Source organism: Colletotrichum costaricense (assembly GCF_030867565.1).
Source record: "Colletotrichum costaricense strain IMI 309622 chromosome Unknown Scaffold_23.1, whole genome shotgun sequence".
Taxonomy (NCBI): domain Eukaryota; kingdom Fungi; phylum Ascomycota; class Sordariomycetes; order Glomerellales; family Glomerellaceae; genus Colletotrichum; species Colletotrichum costaricense.
This window is the reverse complement of record NW_026848252.1, coordinates 709,685-726,941: the sequence shown is the minus strand read 5'-3', so window position 1 is coordinate 726,941 and position 17,257 is coordinate 709,685. Positions and strand designations below refer to the sequence as shown.

The 17,257-nt window shown below is 53.4% G+C and overlaps 4 protein-coding genes across 4 annotated transcripts; 2 read left to right on the top strand and 2 right to left on the bottom strand.

Moving 5' to 3' along the window:
- Positions 1–296: 296 nt before the first annotated feature.
- CCOS01_15400 (uncharacterized protein) lies at positions 297–1,479 on the bottom strand (the record flags this gene model as incomplete). The annotated part of the gene is made up of 3 exons (XM_060463539.1): positions 297–795; positions 860–919; positions 1,271–1,479. 3 exons carry the CDS (start codon positions 1,477–1,479, stop codon positions 297–299), a joined length of 768 nt encoding a protein of 255 aa, XP_060306142.1.
- A 4,262-nt stretch (positions 1,480–5,741) lies between these two features.
- On the top strand, positions 5,742–7,378 carry CCOS01_15399 (uncharacterized protein; the record flags this gene model as incomplete). Its single annotated transcript, XM_060463538.1, has 2 exons — positions 5,742–5,776; positions 7,207–7,378. The coding sequence occupies 2 exons, from the start codon at positions 5,742–5,744 to the stop codon at positions 7,376–7,378; spliced, it is 207 nt and encodes a 68-aa protein (XP_060306141.1).
- Positions 7,379–12,665: 5,287 nt separating this feature from the next.
- CCOS01_15398 (uncharacterized protein) lies at positions 12,666–13,535 on the bottom strand (the record flags this gene model as incomplete). Its single annotated transcript, XM_060463537.1, has 2 exons — positions 12,666–13,054; positions 13,130–13,535. 2 exons carry the CDS (start codon positions 13,533–13,535, stop codon positions 12,666–12,668), a joined length of 795 nt encoding a protein of 264 aa, XP_060306140.1.
- Positions 13,536–13,688: 153 nt separating this feature from the next.
- On the top strand, positions 13,689–14,000 carry CCOS01_15397 (uncharacterized protein; the record flags this gene model as incomplete). Its single annotated transcript, XM_060463536.1, has 1 exon — positions 13,689–14,000. A coding segment is annotated over one exon (312 nt), but the record flags the coding sequence as incomplete, so codon positions are not given.
- Between the last annotated feature and the right edge of the window lie 3,257 nt (positions 14,001–17,257).

Genomic DNA, 17,257 nt, shown 5'->3' with positions numbered 1-17,257 from the left:
GAAAGGCCACTCTGAGAGAGAAAGCTAGAGATGGATCATATCCCCTTGCCGGCTCATTACCTCCGTGGTTGCCCCCGCGTTTTCCGGTGTTCGAAATCGACGCTAACCCCGCGCTCTGGGGCTGGGGTTTTACAGGCGAGTACGAGAGGGAAGACCCATCGAACCCGCTGAGCGCACACACACCGTCATACCCGTGGGGTGACGAGGTGTCAATCCTCCCCGTGCGGTTGTGTAATGGTTGGCTGAACCAGTTGAATGGTGATGCAGCCTCCCGACACAGTCCCCGTCTGACGGTGTTAGCGACCGACCATGGGCGTCACCAACTCGATGCTTTTCGGCCTTGAGTAGCCCGGCCCAGTGGGTCTCCGTGTCGGTAGCGGCCGGTCCATACCGCTGGAGCTGTAGTTGTAGGCGTAGCCATTCGCTGCGTAGCCTCCGTCGTACGTGGCCGGGAAAAAGCTGTTGCTGCCGCGGTTGTACGAAGTGCTGGGGCTGTTGGTGCTGCTCTTGGTAAATGGCCAGATGCTGGCGTGCGACGATGTGGGGGACGGCGGGCTTGGGGGTCGGATGCTGAGTGACCTCAACGCGGAGATGGCGGACGAGTATTGCGCGCCGGAGGTGGCACCTGGTGTCGTGGGCGGCGAGAAGTGCATCGAGTTCGGCCTTGAGGGGGACGCACGAGGAACTATGTCTCTGGGCTCGGGGTTGCATGCGGCGTAGAAAGGGTAGTTGCCCATGTGCGGTTGGCTCATAGTCCTGCCAGTTGATGCAGTTTGTTGATCATGCTTGCGGCATCTGCGTAGTGTCAGTAAAGTCACTCCTTTCGCTCAGGGACATTCACTTGGAAGTGGCAGCTTACGATTCTGAGCAGTACAGGAACCTGTCATCTTGAGGTACGAATTGCTTTTCGCAAGTCATGCTAGATCACACGGCCCAGTCAGCGAATTGTTCGGTCAATAGGGTGGGAAGAATGGCTCGAACGGGAACTTGAGTGCGTAGACACCCATCGGAAGAATAGCAACGCGCACTACAGTGGGCGTCCATCGTGACACTGCAGACCTCCCGAACGGGATGACAATCTGCAACAAAGATTGGATGACGGACAATGTTGCAAGACAGCTTGTTGCGGGGTTGACAATCCAGAACATGGCGGCGTTGAGGAAGCACTCATGTCCAGATCGGGGAGTGAGAGTGGGAATGAGAGTGAGGGAGACACGACAGATGTGAATAGTGAAGAAGAAAAGACAAAAAACTGTGGCAGGAAACTTACCAGAACTGAGGGAAACTCTCCCGTTCATCGTCCCACGAGTCTTGCTGTTCCCGTTCCCGTTCCCGGTCTCTGGGGTTCTTGCCCAACTTCTGGGGAGTTTGGCGTCTGGTGAGAGTTGAAGGACGCTTGCCGTAGCGGGAGGGATCGGTAGCTGTGACAGTCTTCTCCGTCATGGAGGTGTTGCCCGACTTTCTGCGGCTGTGATGCATTGTGAAGTCTTTCTCTTGGCGTATGTATGTACGACTGAGAGAAAGGGATCTGAGGAAGGGGAAGATCGAGAGAAGAAAACAACAAGCCAACGATGCGACGAGGTTGGCAGGGGTTCTTCTTGTAGTCTATCGCTCAGACTCTCGCAGCTCACGCTCACAATTAGTTTCCGAGTCCTCAGTCTCAGTTGGCTGTGTTGTGGTGCCTGTATCGGCGGATGGACGGCGGGACCAGATAAGCGGGGAATGGGCGGGTTTGGTGGAGGGGTAGCGCCGTTCTATTCCCCCAAGAAGCGATGATTGACGAACAACAGCGTGTAGTGCTACTGCAGTTGCGAACGTCCGTCCTGTCTCGGCCGTCGGGTTTGGCAGAGGCGATGGGTGAAGCAGCGTCGGACGAGGGAAGAAGATTTCCGAACCCTTTTCTTCTGCAACAGTGAAAATTTTTCGCAAAAATCGGTGAGATGTGAATCTAGACTGCCTGTTGGTGGCCTTGTATGGGAATGCAGGAAATTGGTCCCTGCTTTCACGCGTTCCGAGTGGCAAATTCGAAGCCCTGGGCTGAGTGAACGAACAGGTAAGGTAGTGGTGGTAAGGTAGGTTAGAGTGGTGGTCGTCGGCTGTGACTCCGTGTGTCTTGTCCGCCCGCTGAAGAGATTTTTTCTTCTTCTCCGGTCGTTGGTCTTCCCCCGCAGGTCAGAGCGGGTGCTGGGAGGATTAAGAAGGGTCTCGAGCTATCGCAATGTGCAGGGGACGCCTGATGTGGTATGCCTTATTTCTAGTAGCTAAGGCGTCTTGGTGATGGATTGAAAGATAGCGGCGGGTTTGGCTGGGGGGTGTGGGAGTGGATATGTATGTATATTTGGCCGAGAGCTGATAAGTGATGGATTGCCCGTGGGCGATGGATGGCTGATGGATGGGTTGTGGTGCGGGTTTGTGGCCGTGACCGTCGCCGTGGCCGTGACTGATACAATGCTCCAGTTGAAAACTTGAAAGAGAGAGCCCGTGTTCCTCCTATCAGGCCAGTCGGAAGTTTTTAATGCAAGAGACAAGTCTAGGAATGAGAGACACTGAGAGAGAGAAGAGAGGTGTGTCCAAGGCAGGACGGGATAGGACAAGATGGGATGGGAGGTCAAGGGAATAAAAGAAGCGTGCCGCCAGTCCAAGCAGGCCTGATGTGGTGCTGCAAGCTTGCAGGAAGGATTGGCCGGATGTGTTTTTTTGAGAGGGCTAGCTCGGCTGAGGAGAGACTGAGAAGAGTACCTGCGCTGACGGTTGCTATTACCGTGCTAGGTAGGTATCTTTGGTGAGACCCGGCGAGGTGGATGGTGTGAGAGACTCAGACTCAGTGACAGAGAGGTGTGCGCGGGTTGAGTCTCCAGGCTTAGTGTAGAGTGATGGAGAGTGAGAGACCGGGGTTGACTTGTACCAGCGTGGGTTTGTTTCTCGCTCCAGGGATAACCGGGGTCTGCAGGTCAAGTCTAGGTACAGTCGGAACTAGGAGGTACTCTGCTAGGTGCAGCAAAATGTTTGCTGCGGCCTCGATCTCTCGAGAAATTAATTAAACAGCTCCTAGGAAGCACGATGACGCCAGAGTCGAGAGCGAGTGCGGGGACCAGCGCTGGCTAGCTCCAAATTGGCCCGTTGTCCGTCTTCCGTTCGGGGGTGGGAATTTGCGAAAGAGAGATGCGATTTGTGTATCAGCAAGGCGAAAGCCGAGCAGCAGGTGTGTGAGTGTGAGGTAGTTTGCCCTTTCTAGGTGCTCGATAGAAGGGACGACGGATCCTCAAGTGGATTGAGACGAAATAGAGCCAGACTGACGTAGTGATCACTCAGTCAAAGACGAGATTGCCGAGGAAATGTCAAGGCGAGGAAAAAGAAAGAGAGCAGTTGGCGACAGATGAGGCTCCTGGAAGCGGGACAGAATTGGAGCCGGGAAATATATGTAGTCCCGCAGACGGTTGGTTTGACTCTTCGAATAGTGTTCAATGGCTTTTCTCTTGTTGAATGAATGGAGCCCGATCGAGTGTGACTCTTTCCGTTGCCGTCCTTACTTGTCACTCCCTTGCAAGTTGATGTATGGATATTCTTTTTTTTTTCTCTCCCCTTGTCCACCCGTACCCTCTGTAAATTTTTCAACCCGGTACCCAGACAAGCCGCAAAGACGCAAGGTACCTCGGATTGACGCAAGGACAGGCAGGGCCGTGGGCTCGCCGAAAGCGGAGATGTTGTGGTGCGGACGGACCTCCAGCTTATGAGATGGATCAAGCGCCGCCGATTCGTCCGTCGTCTCAACTCTGCCGATGACAGCAGCGAGAATGCCACCCAAACCGTACGGGTATGGGTGCTGTAGCTTGTAATTGTATGTGGTTACAGGTGTACCGAGTAGTAACGACGACCGGAGACCAGACACCCTGATGAACCCTCTCGTGCTAAGAAGGGTATGGCGTGAGGGTCTTGATCTGCTTGTGTCCAAACGAAGCGGTGGGAAGCAAGGGCTGCAAGGCTAGGAATGAGCTCTCTGGCCTCTTGCTGGATAGCCGCTGCTTCTGTATGAGGACTGGCGGGTTGGCTCTTGCGTATGAGACCGGAGAATAAAATGTCGTTCTTTGTAGTCTGTGTGTAATGTGTATGCAGCCGTGTCTTTTTTCGTATCCCGAGCTAATATGGTATGGAATTCCTTTGGAAAATGTCTTCTTGCGCAATATCTTTTTTTTTCCGTCCCCCCGTCTTCGTTTCTTGTCTAGCCGCTGGTCGGGGAGTTTTTTTTTTCTTCAATTCTTCACCGACTTATTGACGTGGTTGAGAAAACGGGTTCGCTAGCGATGGAAAAATTGCCTTTCTTTCCAGATCGAGATTCCAGATCGGGGTCCGAGGTTTATATCGCCGTTGCCTTCTCGTAGTCACGGGGATTATGGCATCAAAGAAACCAGGCTTCAGTATCTGCACTTTGCACCTCACAGCGGGGAGGATTGCAGGCCTGCGATGGACAGGGGAAGCCTGTCTGATTCCCTCTCTGCGGGCGGCTCACTCGTACCCAGAAGGGTAACCCGGGACCCTTGTCGTTGGTCTGTGAGAAGCTGAGAAGTCAGAAGAGCTCGTTGCGTGCGTGGACGCTGGTGGGTACGAAGTACGCAGTTTGTGGTCAGGAGAGACTACACTACTTAGCGAGACGAGGGGGATGTGCGGACCAGGGCAAAGCCGCCAAAGACCAAGCAGGGCTTTTAATAGTGCAAATATGGGGAAGTCCAAAGAGAAGCAGAGGTTGATGCACGATGCTGCCGAGAGAGAAGTCTGGGGATGAAGCCAAAGTTCCTCAGTACCTGCCCTGCCTGCCGTGTCTACCTGACCTCAGTGCCAACCTGCCCGCGTCGCCTTGTACCCAAGGGTGCTTCGCAATGTAAGGTAGGCACTTCTCTTCGTACTTTCCTTTACGTACATTCATTCCTTCCTTCTCGACGTTCTCGGGCTTGAATTATGTAAGGCATCACACGTGCAGTGCGGAGTACGTGAGTACGTAAACACGTATCTACTAGAGTATTCCCAAGGTACCTACACTTTCCAAAACAGCAGCGGTGAACGGTGAATGGTGAATTCGTGGCTGCAATTACGAATCTACCGGATGCCGTCCCTGGAGCACTTGGGTGTGTTTGGATGGTGGCCAAGCATCCACCATTACATGATGGAAACTAGAATGCCAGAATGCCAGGTACAGCTGCAAGGAGGGCATCCCAACACCTACCGGAGTACACTCCTAGAGGCACCACCACAAGATCACTGGACCATAGGACCCTTTCTGAGACGATCGACAAGGGGACTGGGCGGCCCTGGTGTTCTGTTCTGCACCTCTGCACGGAGTACCTACACTACAGTACCTACCTGCTGGACACAGGATGACAAAATGGTACGCAGGCTGCAAGCTGCCTGCTTCGCCTATTGGAAGCCGAGGACAAGGTGCGAGCGATGTGAGGTGTGACCAGGTGACTGGCCATGCGAGGACTAACAAGAGCCAGGTCTGACGCGAACGAGGGGGCTCAATTGTCGTCGAGCCACGGCGATGCATCATTTTCGCCATTCTGTCATCAGCTCACCCCATCGGCCCCGGTGCCTCTTTCATGCCGTCCTGGGCCTTGACTCTAGAGCCCTTGCTCATGTGCTGAAGCCATTTTTTGAGCATCCTATTCTGTTGCGTCCGTCTGTACCCAATATACACTGCGGTGCCAAAATTGCATCATAACGACGCCTTGTTAGCTAATAAGTTCAAGATGGCATCGACGTACAACCAACCATTCCGCCTTATGTAAGGAATCGTCCAGGGAACAGGCAAGAAACATGCTCGTGGAGAGTATATCGCGTAGGCTCATGCAGCGGCCGCTCGAAACCTCTACGGCCTCGGTGCGGGCTGCCTCAGACACGCAATGTACCGTTGCACATCAGATCGAGCCAAGAGGTACATCACACGCCGGGCCGTCCAAAGTCCTTGGACGAAAGAAACAAGCACTTGATGCGCGTGGAGAACGGAACTTCCTGCGGGAACACGAAAAGCGGGAAGAAGGATACAGAGCCGCCACTAGGAGAAGAACATCAGAAAGGGACACCCGTGAAACAGAGACGTTTTCTCTGAGCCAGTGAAGCGATCACGATCTGATGGTTTCTGGGCTCCATACGCATGAACAGTACAACTTTACAATTCCAAAAGGCAGCCAGTCGGCTCGCTCTGCTGTATGCAACGTGCCTCGCTGCGTACCCCGTATTATGGAGAGCTTCGACTGCATGACCAGCGAAACAAGACACACCGTCACGGCGAGGGTCCAAGTACCTTGCAGCGGCAACAAACTCACACATAGGTACGCCGATTTGGTGGATGCCGGTCTGCGAATACCGAACAGTAGGTGTACGTGGACTGTATTCACTAACAGCGTACGATACCATAGTCAACGTGTTTCTGGTACGGCACTTCTTAGCCAGCTTCTACATCGGGGATGGCCAATGAGGTATTTCCTCGTCTTGCCTTTCTACTCGCATCTGCACCGCCATCGTGTTTGTTTCTCCCGTTCCTTGATTTTGAGAAATTGGACACGTCTCCGGCGAGTCCAGACTACCAGACTGAGATTAGTGAGCACATGCCACAGCTGTCTCTCAGCAAAGAACAAACATAATGCAATGCAGCACGGGAGCAGACTCCAGAGGCCGCCGTAATGCAATACCCGGTTTTCTCACTTTCGGCACGTCCCCTTTGATCAGAGGATGTTGCAATTTCCCTCAAAGGGCACAACATGTTGGGGAACAACAGACGACGGGGACACTGATGACCGAAACAACTTTGGTTCTCTGTCAGCGACCCGCCACGGCTCGAGTTGAAGTCTAGCAAATCGTTCGAGTCGGATCGAGTGGGCCATTCCCAGTTCCCACGAGGTTGCTACGCACGCAGTAAGAGCAGCCGAGACTCAGACGTCTGCTGTCTGCTAGCTGTGGGCTTTGCGCGGCTGCGACGGAGGAGCCTCCAAAGCCTCCATCCCCCCGGCCCCGGTATTTCGTGATTCATACGACGTTTTCACATCACCTCATCCACAGCCCTGAGCACGTTTCCCCCCGAATGGGCCCTAAGGAAATCGAGTAAAAAAGCCACATCAGGGTTACCAAGAGGCCGTACAAAGTTCGAAACAAACTCCACTGAAAGGCGCAACTGTTACTCTGAGGGAGGGAACTAAGGCACTACAGTATCCGTAGGCCTCTAACCCACATCCTCGAGAGCCCCACGTCCCGTCGCGAGAGGCTCAGCGGCTCAGAGACTTCAACAACGACTGTGCAACTCAAGGAGTCAGTCATCGACTCATTACAAGCCGGCTTGACTTTCGGTGGAGTACCGGTACCCGTATCCACAGGAAACCACCTCACATAACAACGATGAGCACATTTTAGCTCTTGGGGGTAGAGCGGCTGAATGGCAAAGAGGTGCTCCGAGTCCCCTGGAGGCGTCATGCTCCCGAACGGCGCTGCGAGCTTGAGGCGGTCCGGTGCCTTGTACCTTGGGTATGGGTTGATGGCGTCGTCCGTCCCACCCGCTCCCTTTCTTTCACATCCTGCAAAACAGTGACCCGTGGAGCCATGCCCGTGGACCCGTGGAACCTCTCCGGCCAGCCGCGCCGCCGCCCGTCGCAAAGCAACATGCTCCGGTTTTTTGTCTCCCTTTTTCACTCGCTTCACCTCCACAGACTCACAGAGTACGAAAGATATTGCTTATCATCCCTTCCCGGTAACAACAAAATACAATGACAAAGACGGACTCGACGCAGGGAAGACGATCAGAAATTGTGGAAATGGGCAGAAATTCCAGGATTCCAGAGATTCCAGACCTCAGCGCCTCGCAACCACCCCTGGCACATCAGAAACAAGTCGAGAAAAACTTAATCCCCATGAGAAAGAATTTAGTGGGCAAACTGCAAGGACGACACAGCCCGGAGCCCCATTGACAGAATATCCACTCGTTTCCCTTCGTCCCGGCTCCGTTCTCTGCAAGGGCTTCCGCTCAGCAGTCTCTTCACTTTCCAGAGTCACACACACGCACACTTGTATCCGTACACCGGTGGGTGGGCCTTTTCCCCAACCCGGCCTTTACCTTGCCTTGTTAGTCAAGTCTAGGACGGATCCAACTGTCCAAGGTAGGCCGCAAACCACCTACCACAGTGGCTGCTTCATCCACGTTGAGACGGTGGGAACTTGACATGAACGACGTTTCTTCCCGTCCGTCACAGAACACGTGTTTCCATCACGTTTGGTCAGAGGAAGAAAGATTTTTCCCCCCGTTTCTTCTCTGGTTCACCGTAACGATGTATTATTGATGCAACATTTCTGTCTCCTTTCCCCTTGGGTCGTTGCGGGGATCCCAACCCATCGGGCATCGGAGAGGGCAGCCGACGGAAAATTTTCATCTGCATTTCTCCCCCGTTCCCACAAAGATGCCAAGCTACTGGCCAGTTCTGTGTCTCTGTAACTGGAGTGACTTTGTTACTGCAAAGGAGTTATGGGGCAGTAGACATGGTTGAGCAGCTAGCGCTTGATATAGCCTACAGGCATGCTGGTACTCTCTATGTCTTGTCGAACTATCAATCCATACATCGTAAGTTTCCTCATGCCATCTGTCGCCGCGTAAGAGGGTCCCTATGCAGAGGGTAATTGTAATGTTGAATCTCGACATTGAGAGAACAGATCAACTTTTCTGGTTTCGATGGAACACCGGAAGACTAGGCCCGTGGAGTATCCGAAGGTATGCAACGTAGAAAGTCACCGGAAAGCCCACGTCAATCGTAACTGTTCTCCGCCCAAGGGAACAGCATCCGTCAAAGCCGTCGAGCATCGTCTGCATTAATACAAGCAAACTAATAAACAGTGCCGGATGAACGATCGACACTCAGTCTACAAAGTCTCTCGAATAGGTACCTTCTAGTCCGTTGGTACGGAGTACTATGGTAAGTATTATGTCAATAGTCTAATGCACCCTACGCCGGCCGCCGTGGGCTTAAGCATCTCTCTCTTTCCCCCCAGTCCCCGGTCCCCAGTCCAAATGACCGCTATATGGCGATCCCCCAGTCTACTGCTAGATCCGAGAGGCCCTAAACATAACGTTCTTTTTCTTGGTGGCCGAGCTAGAGGACGGTGACTGTGACACATGGAAACGGTGAAGGATGGCACGATGGTCCGTAATGGCGTGTATGTAAGTTCCATCACATTCGTAAGTTCGAAACGGCCGGAACCAGATATGCTGATCAATTTTTCTTGCTTCTGTTCGTGCTGCTAACAGTCGGTGGTAGGTAGAACCCTGATCACCTCAGGAATGCGGGGTGTGATGTGATGTGAGCTGTTCGAGCACCAACTGCCGCTTGCTTCATATGCCTAGGTACTACAACTGTACAACACATGATGAGTGGCGATGGCGTGCCATTAGACAATATAGAAACACTATCTCGTCACATTTTTTTCCTCACAAAAGAATGCCGACTGGTTTCGAAAGTAGGCGTAAGATGCATGTGCTAAGGTCCCATCATGAATCGCCGTCGGCTTGACTGGCGTGGCTGACAACCGTTGGTCGAGGTCTGCTCATATCACGTCTGATATCACCTCTTGAGTTTCCTCGGGGGCATGTCGGAGTCAGTGAATAGGCGGCTGCTGTGAGTGCAAGGCAACGCGCAGACACAATGCAATTGGCAACTCATTGTGCCATCAACCGACGGGAGATACTTACCAGTTCCAGTAGAGGACGCATGCGCGGCAAGAGCCGCGACATGAACGATTGGGGTGACAAGATACGCAAGCGCACAAAATTTCAACCTCGTCCACTGAGACTCTTGCATTCCCGACTGTTTGGCTATCTCTGAGCAGGTTCCTGTCATGGTCTAGAATTATCAAGGTGGCTGGCACACTCTACGGCTACCCAGATGGCACGTTTGCGTGTCAACCTGTGATTTGAAAATGACATTCGTCTGCAAAGGGAACTTAACCGGGGGCTTCTTGAGCAAGAGAGTTTCTACAGCATGCCTGTCACGGCATCGAAAGTTCTGCGTGCGTCCCCAGTGGGCGTGCCATGCTGCTACTCAATTAATCTGCCTTTTTCTGCTCTGCGTGGGGGGCTTGGATTTTTTCTCCTTTTGCCATAGCATCCGAAGTCCGACTAGAGTTTTGCTACTGACTGATAGATAGATTGATAGATGATTGATTAGATTGTTCTATATTCCACCAGCTTGGCATCGGCGGGGTTACTTTTGACGCAACTCCCGAGATTTACGGCGATACGGAGAGATACAATCCTGGACCGAGGAGTTGTTACAGATATTCTGCTTATTGCGTATGAGCAGGCAAGAAAACGTCACTTTTCATCTCAACGACGTGCGTGTCGATTCCGTTCCGTTCGGCATGCCTCTTTTGTGTCTAGACCCTGAACTCCCACGGATACGGGCGGCAGTCAGTCTCTCGATATGCACGCCATCAAGCTCGCAAGTTTCAACCCCACGCTCGCGACCCCTCCTCTTCTTTGAGCTTCGTCACTGACGGCAGGCGGCAGAAGACGGCATGGCGTAACCATGGGGCATCCAAGACTATCTTGAACTGTTTCCCTGGTTCTTTTCTTCAACTTTCTGGGCCATCTGTCGCTATCCTGCTATCTGCAAAGCGCCCGCCCATCAAGGTGTGCCGAGCAGCCGCGCGCTCATGAGAACCCCTCGGGCCCCTCGTCACTCACCTTGATGGGTGTGATCCTCGGTGGTCTAAATCACCGAGCCAAAGTGGAAAATCGGTTCCCGATAGCTTGGAAATTCAAAGCTACAAGAAAAATTCAACCCTTCTCTTGCGTTTGGAGCTTGTCATTGGTTGTCGTACGCGTTGCTGACGGTGTTTGCCTACCTTAGTTCAGGGTCCTCGCTTACAAGCTGAAAGGGGCCGCCGTTGAAAAGGGCTGAAGCTGAAGCTACGCAGTAAAGCCAAAATCGACGAAAATTTCTGCTTCAGCTCTCGTCCCCCGTACGAACAACCGGCGAAAGCTCTTTTGCCTCTCTCGGCCAGATACACACCAATCGCTTCCACATCCCATCCCACGCATCCATTGAACACACCGTGACTACCCAGGCCACACCGGGCAGGGTCGGATACTTTCGGGATTGTTGAAAGAGTACCCCACGGACTGGTGGGGTTTGTCAACCCTCCTTGACAGGAACCCAGAACCCTTTGGACGCCATCCCGAAGAGCACCACGAGAGACAGGGGTGGGTGGAAAGGAAGCTATCATGCAAGATAACGCCATTTGAGCCTCTGAGAGGTTCGCGAACCGCACTCGCGTCTGCCTGTCTCGTCTCAAGGAGAAACCACCCCCCCCCCCTTACCCCGGTTCAAGTCCTTTTTAGCCCAAAGTCCAGAACATCGCGTAAACGAGGACCTGAGAGGAGTTGGAGGGGCGCGCGCGGCCGTATTGTACGCAAAGGTCGAAAAGTCGCAGCAAACCAACGAGAGACGAAAGAACCATGCTTTCCGATTATCGGACATCCTCAACCTGGCCCACGGGAAACGCTCTCATTAGCCTCTTCGCACTTCGTCCCCCTTTTTCCCACGCCCGAAGCTTTTCCACATGAGGCTCAAGAGGCTAGAGCTATCCCGTCTGCGGGTACTGGGGCCGAACCGGCCTCGGATTGTCTTCGGGCCAACGTAAAAACAGACGACAATGGACGGGCATCGTGGGCCAGCCACACTGGGCACACGGGTGGGCGCGAAAGACGATCTCTGGTCCGCACAATGGGGAAGGAAAAAATTGACTACACACCAAACGAACGGCTCCCGATGAGTCTTATCTATGGAGCATCATTCTATGCGGGCGGGCGGGAAGCGGAGGCTTGCGGAGGATAGTGTGCGGACGAACCCAACCGCAAGAAGCTCGTCGCATCCAAAAGTCGAAAATGCCCCCCCTCCCCCCTTGTTCCTCGCATGGGATGATCTTCCAACCCGCTAACCCTTTTTTATCACTTTCTGGGGTCCATACATATCGTGGAAGAGAAGATCGTGGAGACCCTGATTGTTCATAGCTTTGACAGTAGCTTTTTACCCGCGGACATCGAGGGTGAGAAGAGACCTCTGTCTTCTTTCTCTCCTACCTGCATGGCCTTGCCCTTGCTGCTGCGGCAGCAGCAGGGCCTGCGGCCGCCCGCCCGCCTCCACGTTTCCACGCATCGGACGGATATCTTGCCCCATCCGCCGGGTGCTTTTTGACTCGGATACGGCAAATGCTTGAGGGTCGGTGACGATGCATCCGTCCCGATGAGCTGTTCAATCCGCGGCCTAGGGTCATTCCCATTTCTTCTCACAATGGTGCGCATCGGATGCTGCATGACACTTGATAATGACTCGATTTTGGGGGTTTTCTGATTTTCTGTATTATTATGTCCATTACTATTGCATTATGGTCATGAAGTAAGCCCTCCTCGTTATTATGTCCTCCTCCTTAGTAGCTGGTTCCATTTTGTTCATGAAGTTATTGTTCGTTTTCCTTCCTCATTATGTCCAATTAGTTCCCTTTGTTCCAAGACCGTTTTCCTCCTCATGAATTGGTTGCCTTGTCATTATCCAAAAGTATGTACGATGAAGTTGAAAATTTGAGCTGTGAAGCAGAAGCCTGCCCAATGATGTGTGTTGGCCGAGTAGGTAGGCTTCTCATGCGGTGTTGTAGTACATGTCAATCTCCTTGATCTTGAAGATGGCATCGGCGGCGGGGGGACCGGCGCTCCAGCCCTTGTCGCCGTTGGCCCAGTTGTTGAAGACCCAGGGGCCGGCCTGCGAGGGCACGCTCTGGGTGGTCTGCCAGGTCTGGATGCCGTCGACGAAGAAGCGGACGACGCCGGGCATCCAGTCGATGCGGTACTCGTGCTCCGTGGTGGTCGGGTTCGTGGGGGGCAGGACGGAGAGCCAGGACTTGGGGGAGGACTTGCTCGTGGCCTGGTTCGCGAACCAGACCTGGCGCTTGCCGGCGTTGCTCTGGGAGTTTGCGTCGGAGAGCCACTCAATGTCGGTCTCTTGGTTGTCGTTCTTGTAGAAGAAGATACCTGTTGATGTTGTGTTAGTCTCGAAAGAGTGTTTGATGGTGAGGTAGCGAGATCTGTCGAAGGGGGTAGACTTACCATTGCAGACACCAGCGGGCTCGGAGAAGACGGCGACGGTCCGGACAGAGGCGTACTTGATGTTCTGGGCCACGGTGACGACCTCGCCAGACTTGTAGGGCTTGGACTTTTGGCCGCCGTCGACCTTGAGGTTGAGGTAGCCGCCGTTAATGTAGGCGTTCTGCGTGACGAAGACGTGCGTGTCGCTGACGGGGTAGCCGCTCACGCGCAGGCCGTCGGGCACCTTAGCGCCGTTGGCGAGCTTGCTAAAGTCCCAGTAGAGCCTGTTGGCGAAGGAGACGTTGCCGACGGTGAAGATGTTCTTGACGGCCGTGATCTTTGACGAGCGCTGAGGCATCGGGGCGGGAGCCGCGGAGGCGCAGACGGCCAGGAGGGCTGTCACGATGAGGGAAGCGCGGCGAGCCATTTTAGTTTGTTGATGTTGATTAGATATTAGAGACCGGTTGTGAGGATAGGATGGTAAACCTTAGTGAAAAGGTCTTGTTGGTCTTGTTGATGAGGAGGTTGTTTGTTGTGTGAGAGAGTTGAGGCTGTCTGGTCTATCTAAAAACTTCACCATGGCATCCGGGGCGAGACGTTTACTTATACCATTCTGGAGTTTGATGTTTGTCTGTCTTCCTTCCCTTGCGAGAACATAATCTTGCTCTGTATCCCGTTGTTTTGCCCATATGCACTGCCGTTCTACACGCAGAACGGCATGCACCCCGCGTGGAGGACCTACCGAGAAAGCCACGCTCGACGCTTGTCAAAGCCGCCGGTCTACGCCGCGACGGCCGTACGGGCCAGATTCTCACAAGCGTCTCGCGGCAGTGGCTTTCGGTGGCTTGATGGGGCTCTTTGGATGGGTTGGTTTCCCGGTTCGCCGGAATAGGGCTGGTACAGATGTGATGGGCGGAGGGACTAACAGGATTTTCTCTTCACTCGCTCTCTTTACCGCGCCATGATAATCGATAGCTAAAGGCATAATAATGAGGACGAAATGCTCCTGGTTATGAGTTTCTGTTCGCTTGAACGTCAGGTTCATAGAGCAATGATAGAATTATGAGGAGCGTGATAGACAATCAGAGAAATTAGAAACATGCTTCATAAAGGTGCAACGGCTTCGTTGAACTTTGTGATGACCATGACCATGACCAGAGTAACAACTTCAAATGCCTACCACAGTATCATTGAGCCTCTCTGCAGTATTTTCCAAGCGCTTGGTAAGGTTATGGGTCAAGGCTGTCCAGGCCTCTGGGCTAAGCGGGACGTGGCGTCGCGTGTCTTTCGCATGCGGCTCACGGCAATTGGGATCCGTGCCTCTGCTCTAGGCGGCCGCGGTCGATGCGGGTGCGACCTGAGCTTTGGGACGGGACTCCGATCTTGAACTACTACAGTCTACAGGGAACGACGGCGGGATCGGGTCCTGTGTTGGGCGTTCTGTTTTTCCTTGGGTGGTGTTGTTGGTTTTGGTGGCGACCAAAAAACACAGCCAGCTTCGGAGTCGACAAGAAGCCAAGGCCACCTAGAGGTCAAGTCCATGACATGTAGGTTAGCGTTGAGCTAAAGAGCTTAAAGAGCTCAAGAGCTAAAGAACCCAAGGGGGATTAAGTCGTTCGTACCCCGTTTTTTCTGTCTTCGGCCGGGATCTGTATAGGCATAGTATGGTGTCTTGGCTGTTGGTGAGCTGCTCGAGCGACCTTTTCTGAATCCGGTACCTTTTGCTACCGAATGCGGTTTTGCGAACCTCGCACGTCGTCAGCATCGTGAGGGGTTCAAAGAGAACGACCATGGCGGTTGAGAGGGCAGGAGTCTTGACGAGGAACAAACGGGAGATGTCTCTGCCCACATGCCGTTGAGACATTCTCACTTTGATCTCTTCCCTGTCCCCATGCCCACCGCCCCCTCGGAGAGATCCCACCGTGGTCGTTGAGACATTGGCACAAAAGAGTGCGGGCAGTGTTCCTGGCTTGACAATGGAAGACTCTGGGCCACACCGTCAGTCAACGCACATCCCGACGTCGAGCGCCTCTGGGCACTCTGGACCCTGCAGAAATTGATTGTCCTTCCCACTGAGACACATTGGGGGTCTTCTCCTCCCGCTCTCGCCGGTGCGGCTTGAGCCCAGGTCCCCCTCCCTCCTTCGGTATTACATCATACATAGGCGCAAGGAGGCTTTTCGACTAGAGGTATTCCGTATTAGCTCGCGGGACTGTCAACCCATTTTCTTTCCCTTCCGGATCTGCCATTGGAAATTTTTTGTCCATGTGGGAGGAGGGAGATCTGCCGATGGAGGGGCTAGGAGGAAAGATCCAGACTCAGGTAGTGGGATAGGGTAGTGGGAAAGGTGTATTTTGCACTGGTTTTTACCCATCATGGAATATGCCGGTTACTCGTTTTGTTATTCTCTCCGATCTACGCTAGTCGACTCTGCAAAGCGAACGCCCCATCGGAACGTTATGACGAAATGCTTTCTCAACTGACTTAACGTGGTGATCGGCTTAACTTGCAGTCGTCGCCCGTCGCTTAGAGTAGAGCGCATACTAAGGAAGAGATTTCATCCTGTTCCCGGCCGAATGGTAAATGGACGTGCTGGGCTGACGGCACTACATCTCTTGGCTACATGGGGCGGCTCTATTCCTAACGTTAGCCAGTCCGAAGTTTACTGCACAACCCGTCACTATCACAGATCTTCTCTTTAGGATCGTCCATATCGATAATTCAAAACAACGTGAACAAGTGGATGCGGCAGTTGGTCGGTAGATCCAGGTCGAAGTTAGTCACCAAAGTAAAGTAGTGTTCCGTCCGTCCAAAGCAGCAAAGTAGCTCCGTGACTTGGCCCCGCCCTTCCGGCCGGCCCCGGGAAGGGGGGGGGGGGGAAGGGTTCCAGCATCAGCGTTCAACTTGTCCATCCCCCGTCCACTCACCCATGTTGAACAGCTCCCTTCCATTAGAGCTCCAACAAAACCTTTGCGAACCAACAACTACCCAGACTTAAGAGCACAGACTTCACCGAGCTCGGTGGATCAAATATCTCAGCCCCTCCCGGGCAAGACGATTGAGTCACAAGCACAGCGAGCTGTCCGATATCGCTCTCGTTTATTGAAGCATCGCTGTGCCGGTCACCTGCAGATCATGAGTGCGATATCGGGATGCCTCTTCTCCAAAGTCTGGAGTCTGCAGAGTCACGATTCGGATAGAGGAGGGTTCAGAAACCGTTGTGTAACTGTGAGGTAAAAGTATACCTGTATAGATACAGGAAGCAGCAAAGACTGGTGACAACGGAAATCGTTTTCTCGGCACCGAGGTGCACATGGCCGCCCTCCCACCCTCTCCTCCCCGATGGTTACACAGCATCGTGGGGACCCTCTCACACCTGTCTCTATCCACGCGCGCCAAGAGGACCTAAATACAAGCTCCTGGAAGCCACGGTCATGGTTCGTTGCTGTGGAGTTTTGACTTCTGCGCTATGCTACATGTACACTCGATGCCTGCCTGCGGTGATGGAACTCACGGGGGCCTTGGGGGCCATCGGGTTTCTTGATGTATTAAATTTTCACGGCATATGCGCAGCGCAACGAAGGAATCCCGGACGACCTTGATGAGTGTACACTTCGTAAACGTGTATATACACAGAGTGACAGTGATAGAGAGGGGTATGGACTCGTGAAGAGAGAGCAGTGGGCGGACAACGGTGCGCTGCGGCTGATGAGCCGATCATGAAATGGACTCATCACATCACCCGGGCCCTACTTAGGATCGGGGGGCAAGATCCTAGAGTCTGCTTGGTAGAGGATAGCCATTGCTCGGCGCCCCCCTCCGCCTGCCGGCATTGCATGGGTTGGTGGTCTCTCAGGGTCCAGAGGAGTTCCGCATGCGGACAAGTCACGCGACCTTGACTCATATTGATGTGATCTTGGCAAAATTCATTCACGGGCTAGAGCCTAGAGGCCACAACGCGTCGAACGTTGCGGGCGCTGCTGTTGTAATGCGGTGTAACTATCTCTCTTGGGCATGGATGTCATGGAGTTACACGAAACGGATCAGCGGACTGGCAACGATCGAAATTTCGCGGAATCCTTATCACATTCTGAACCTTGATGGCTCCGAACCCTGATGGTTCAAGGTGTATGCTAGGTACCTTGAGAA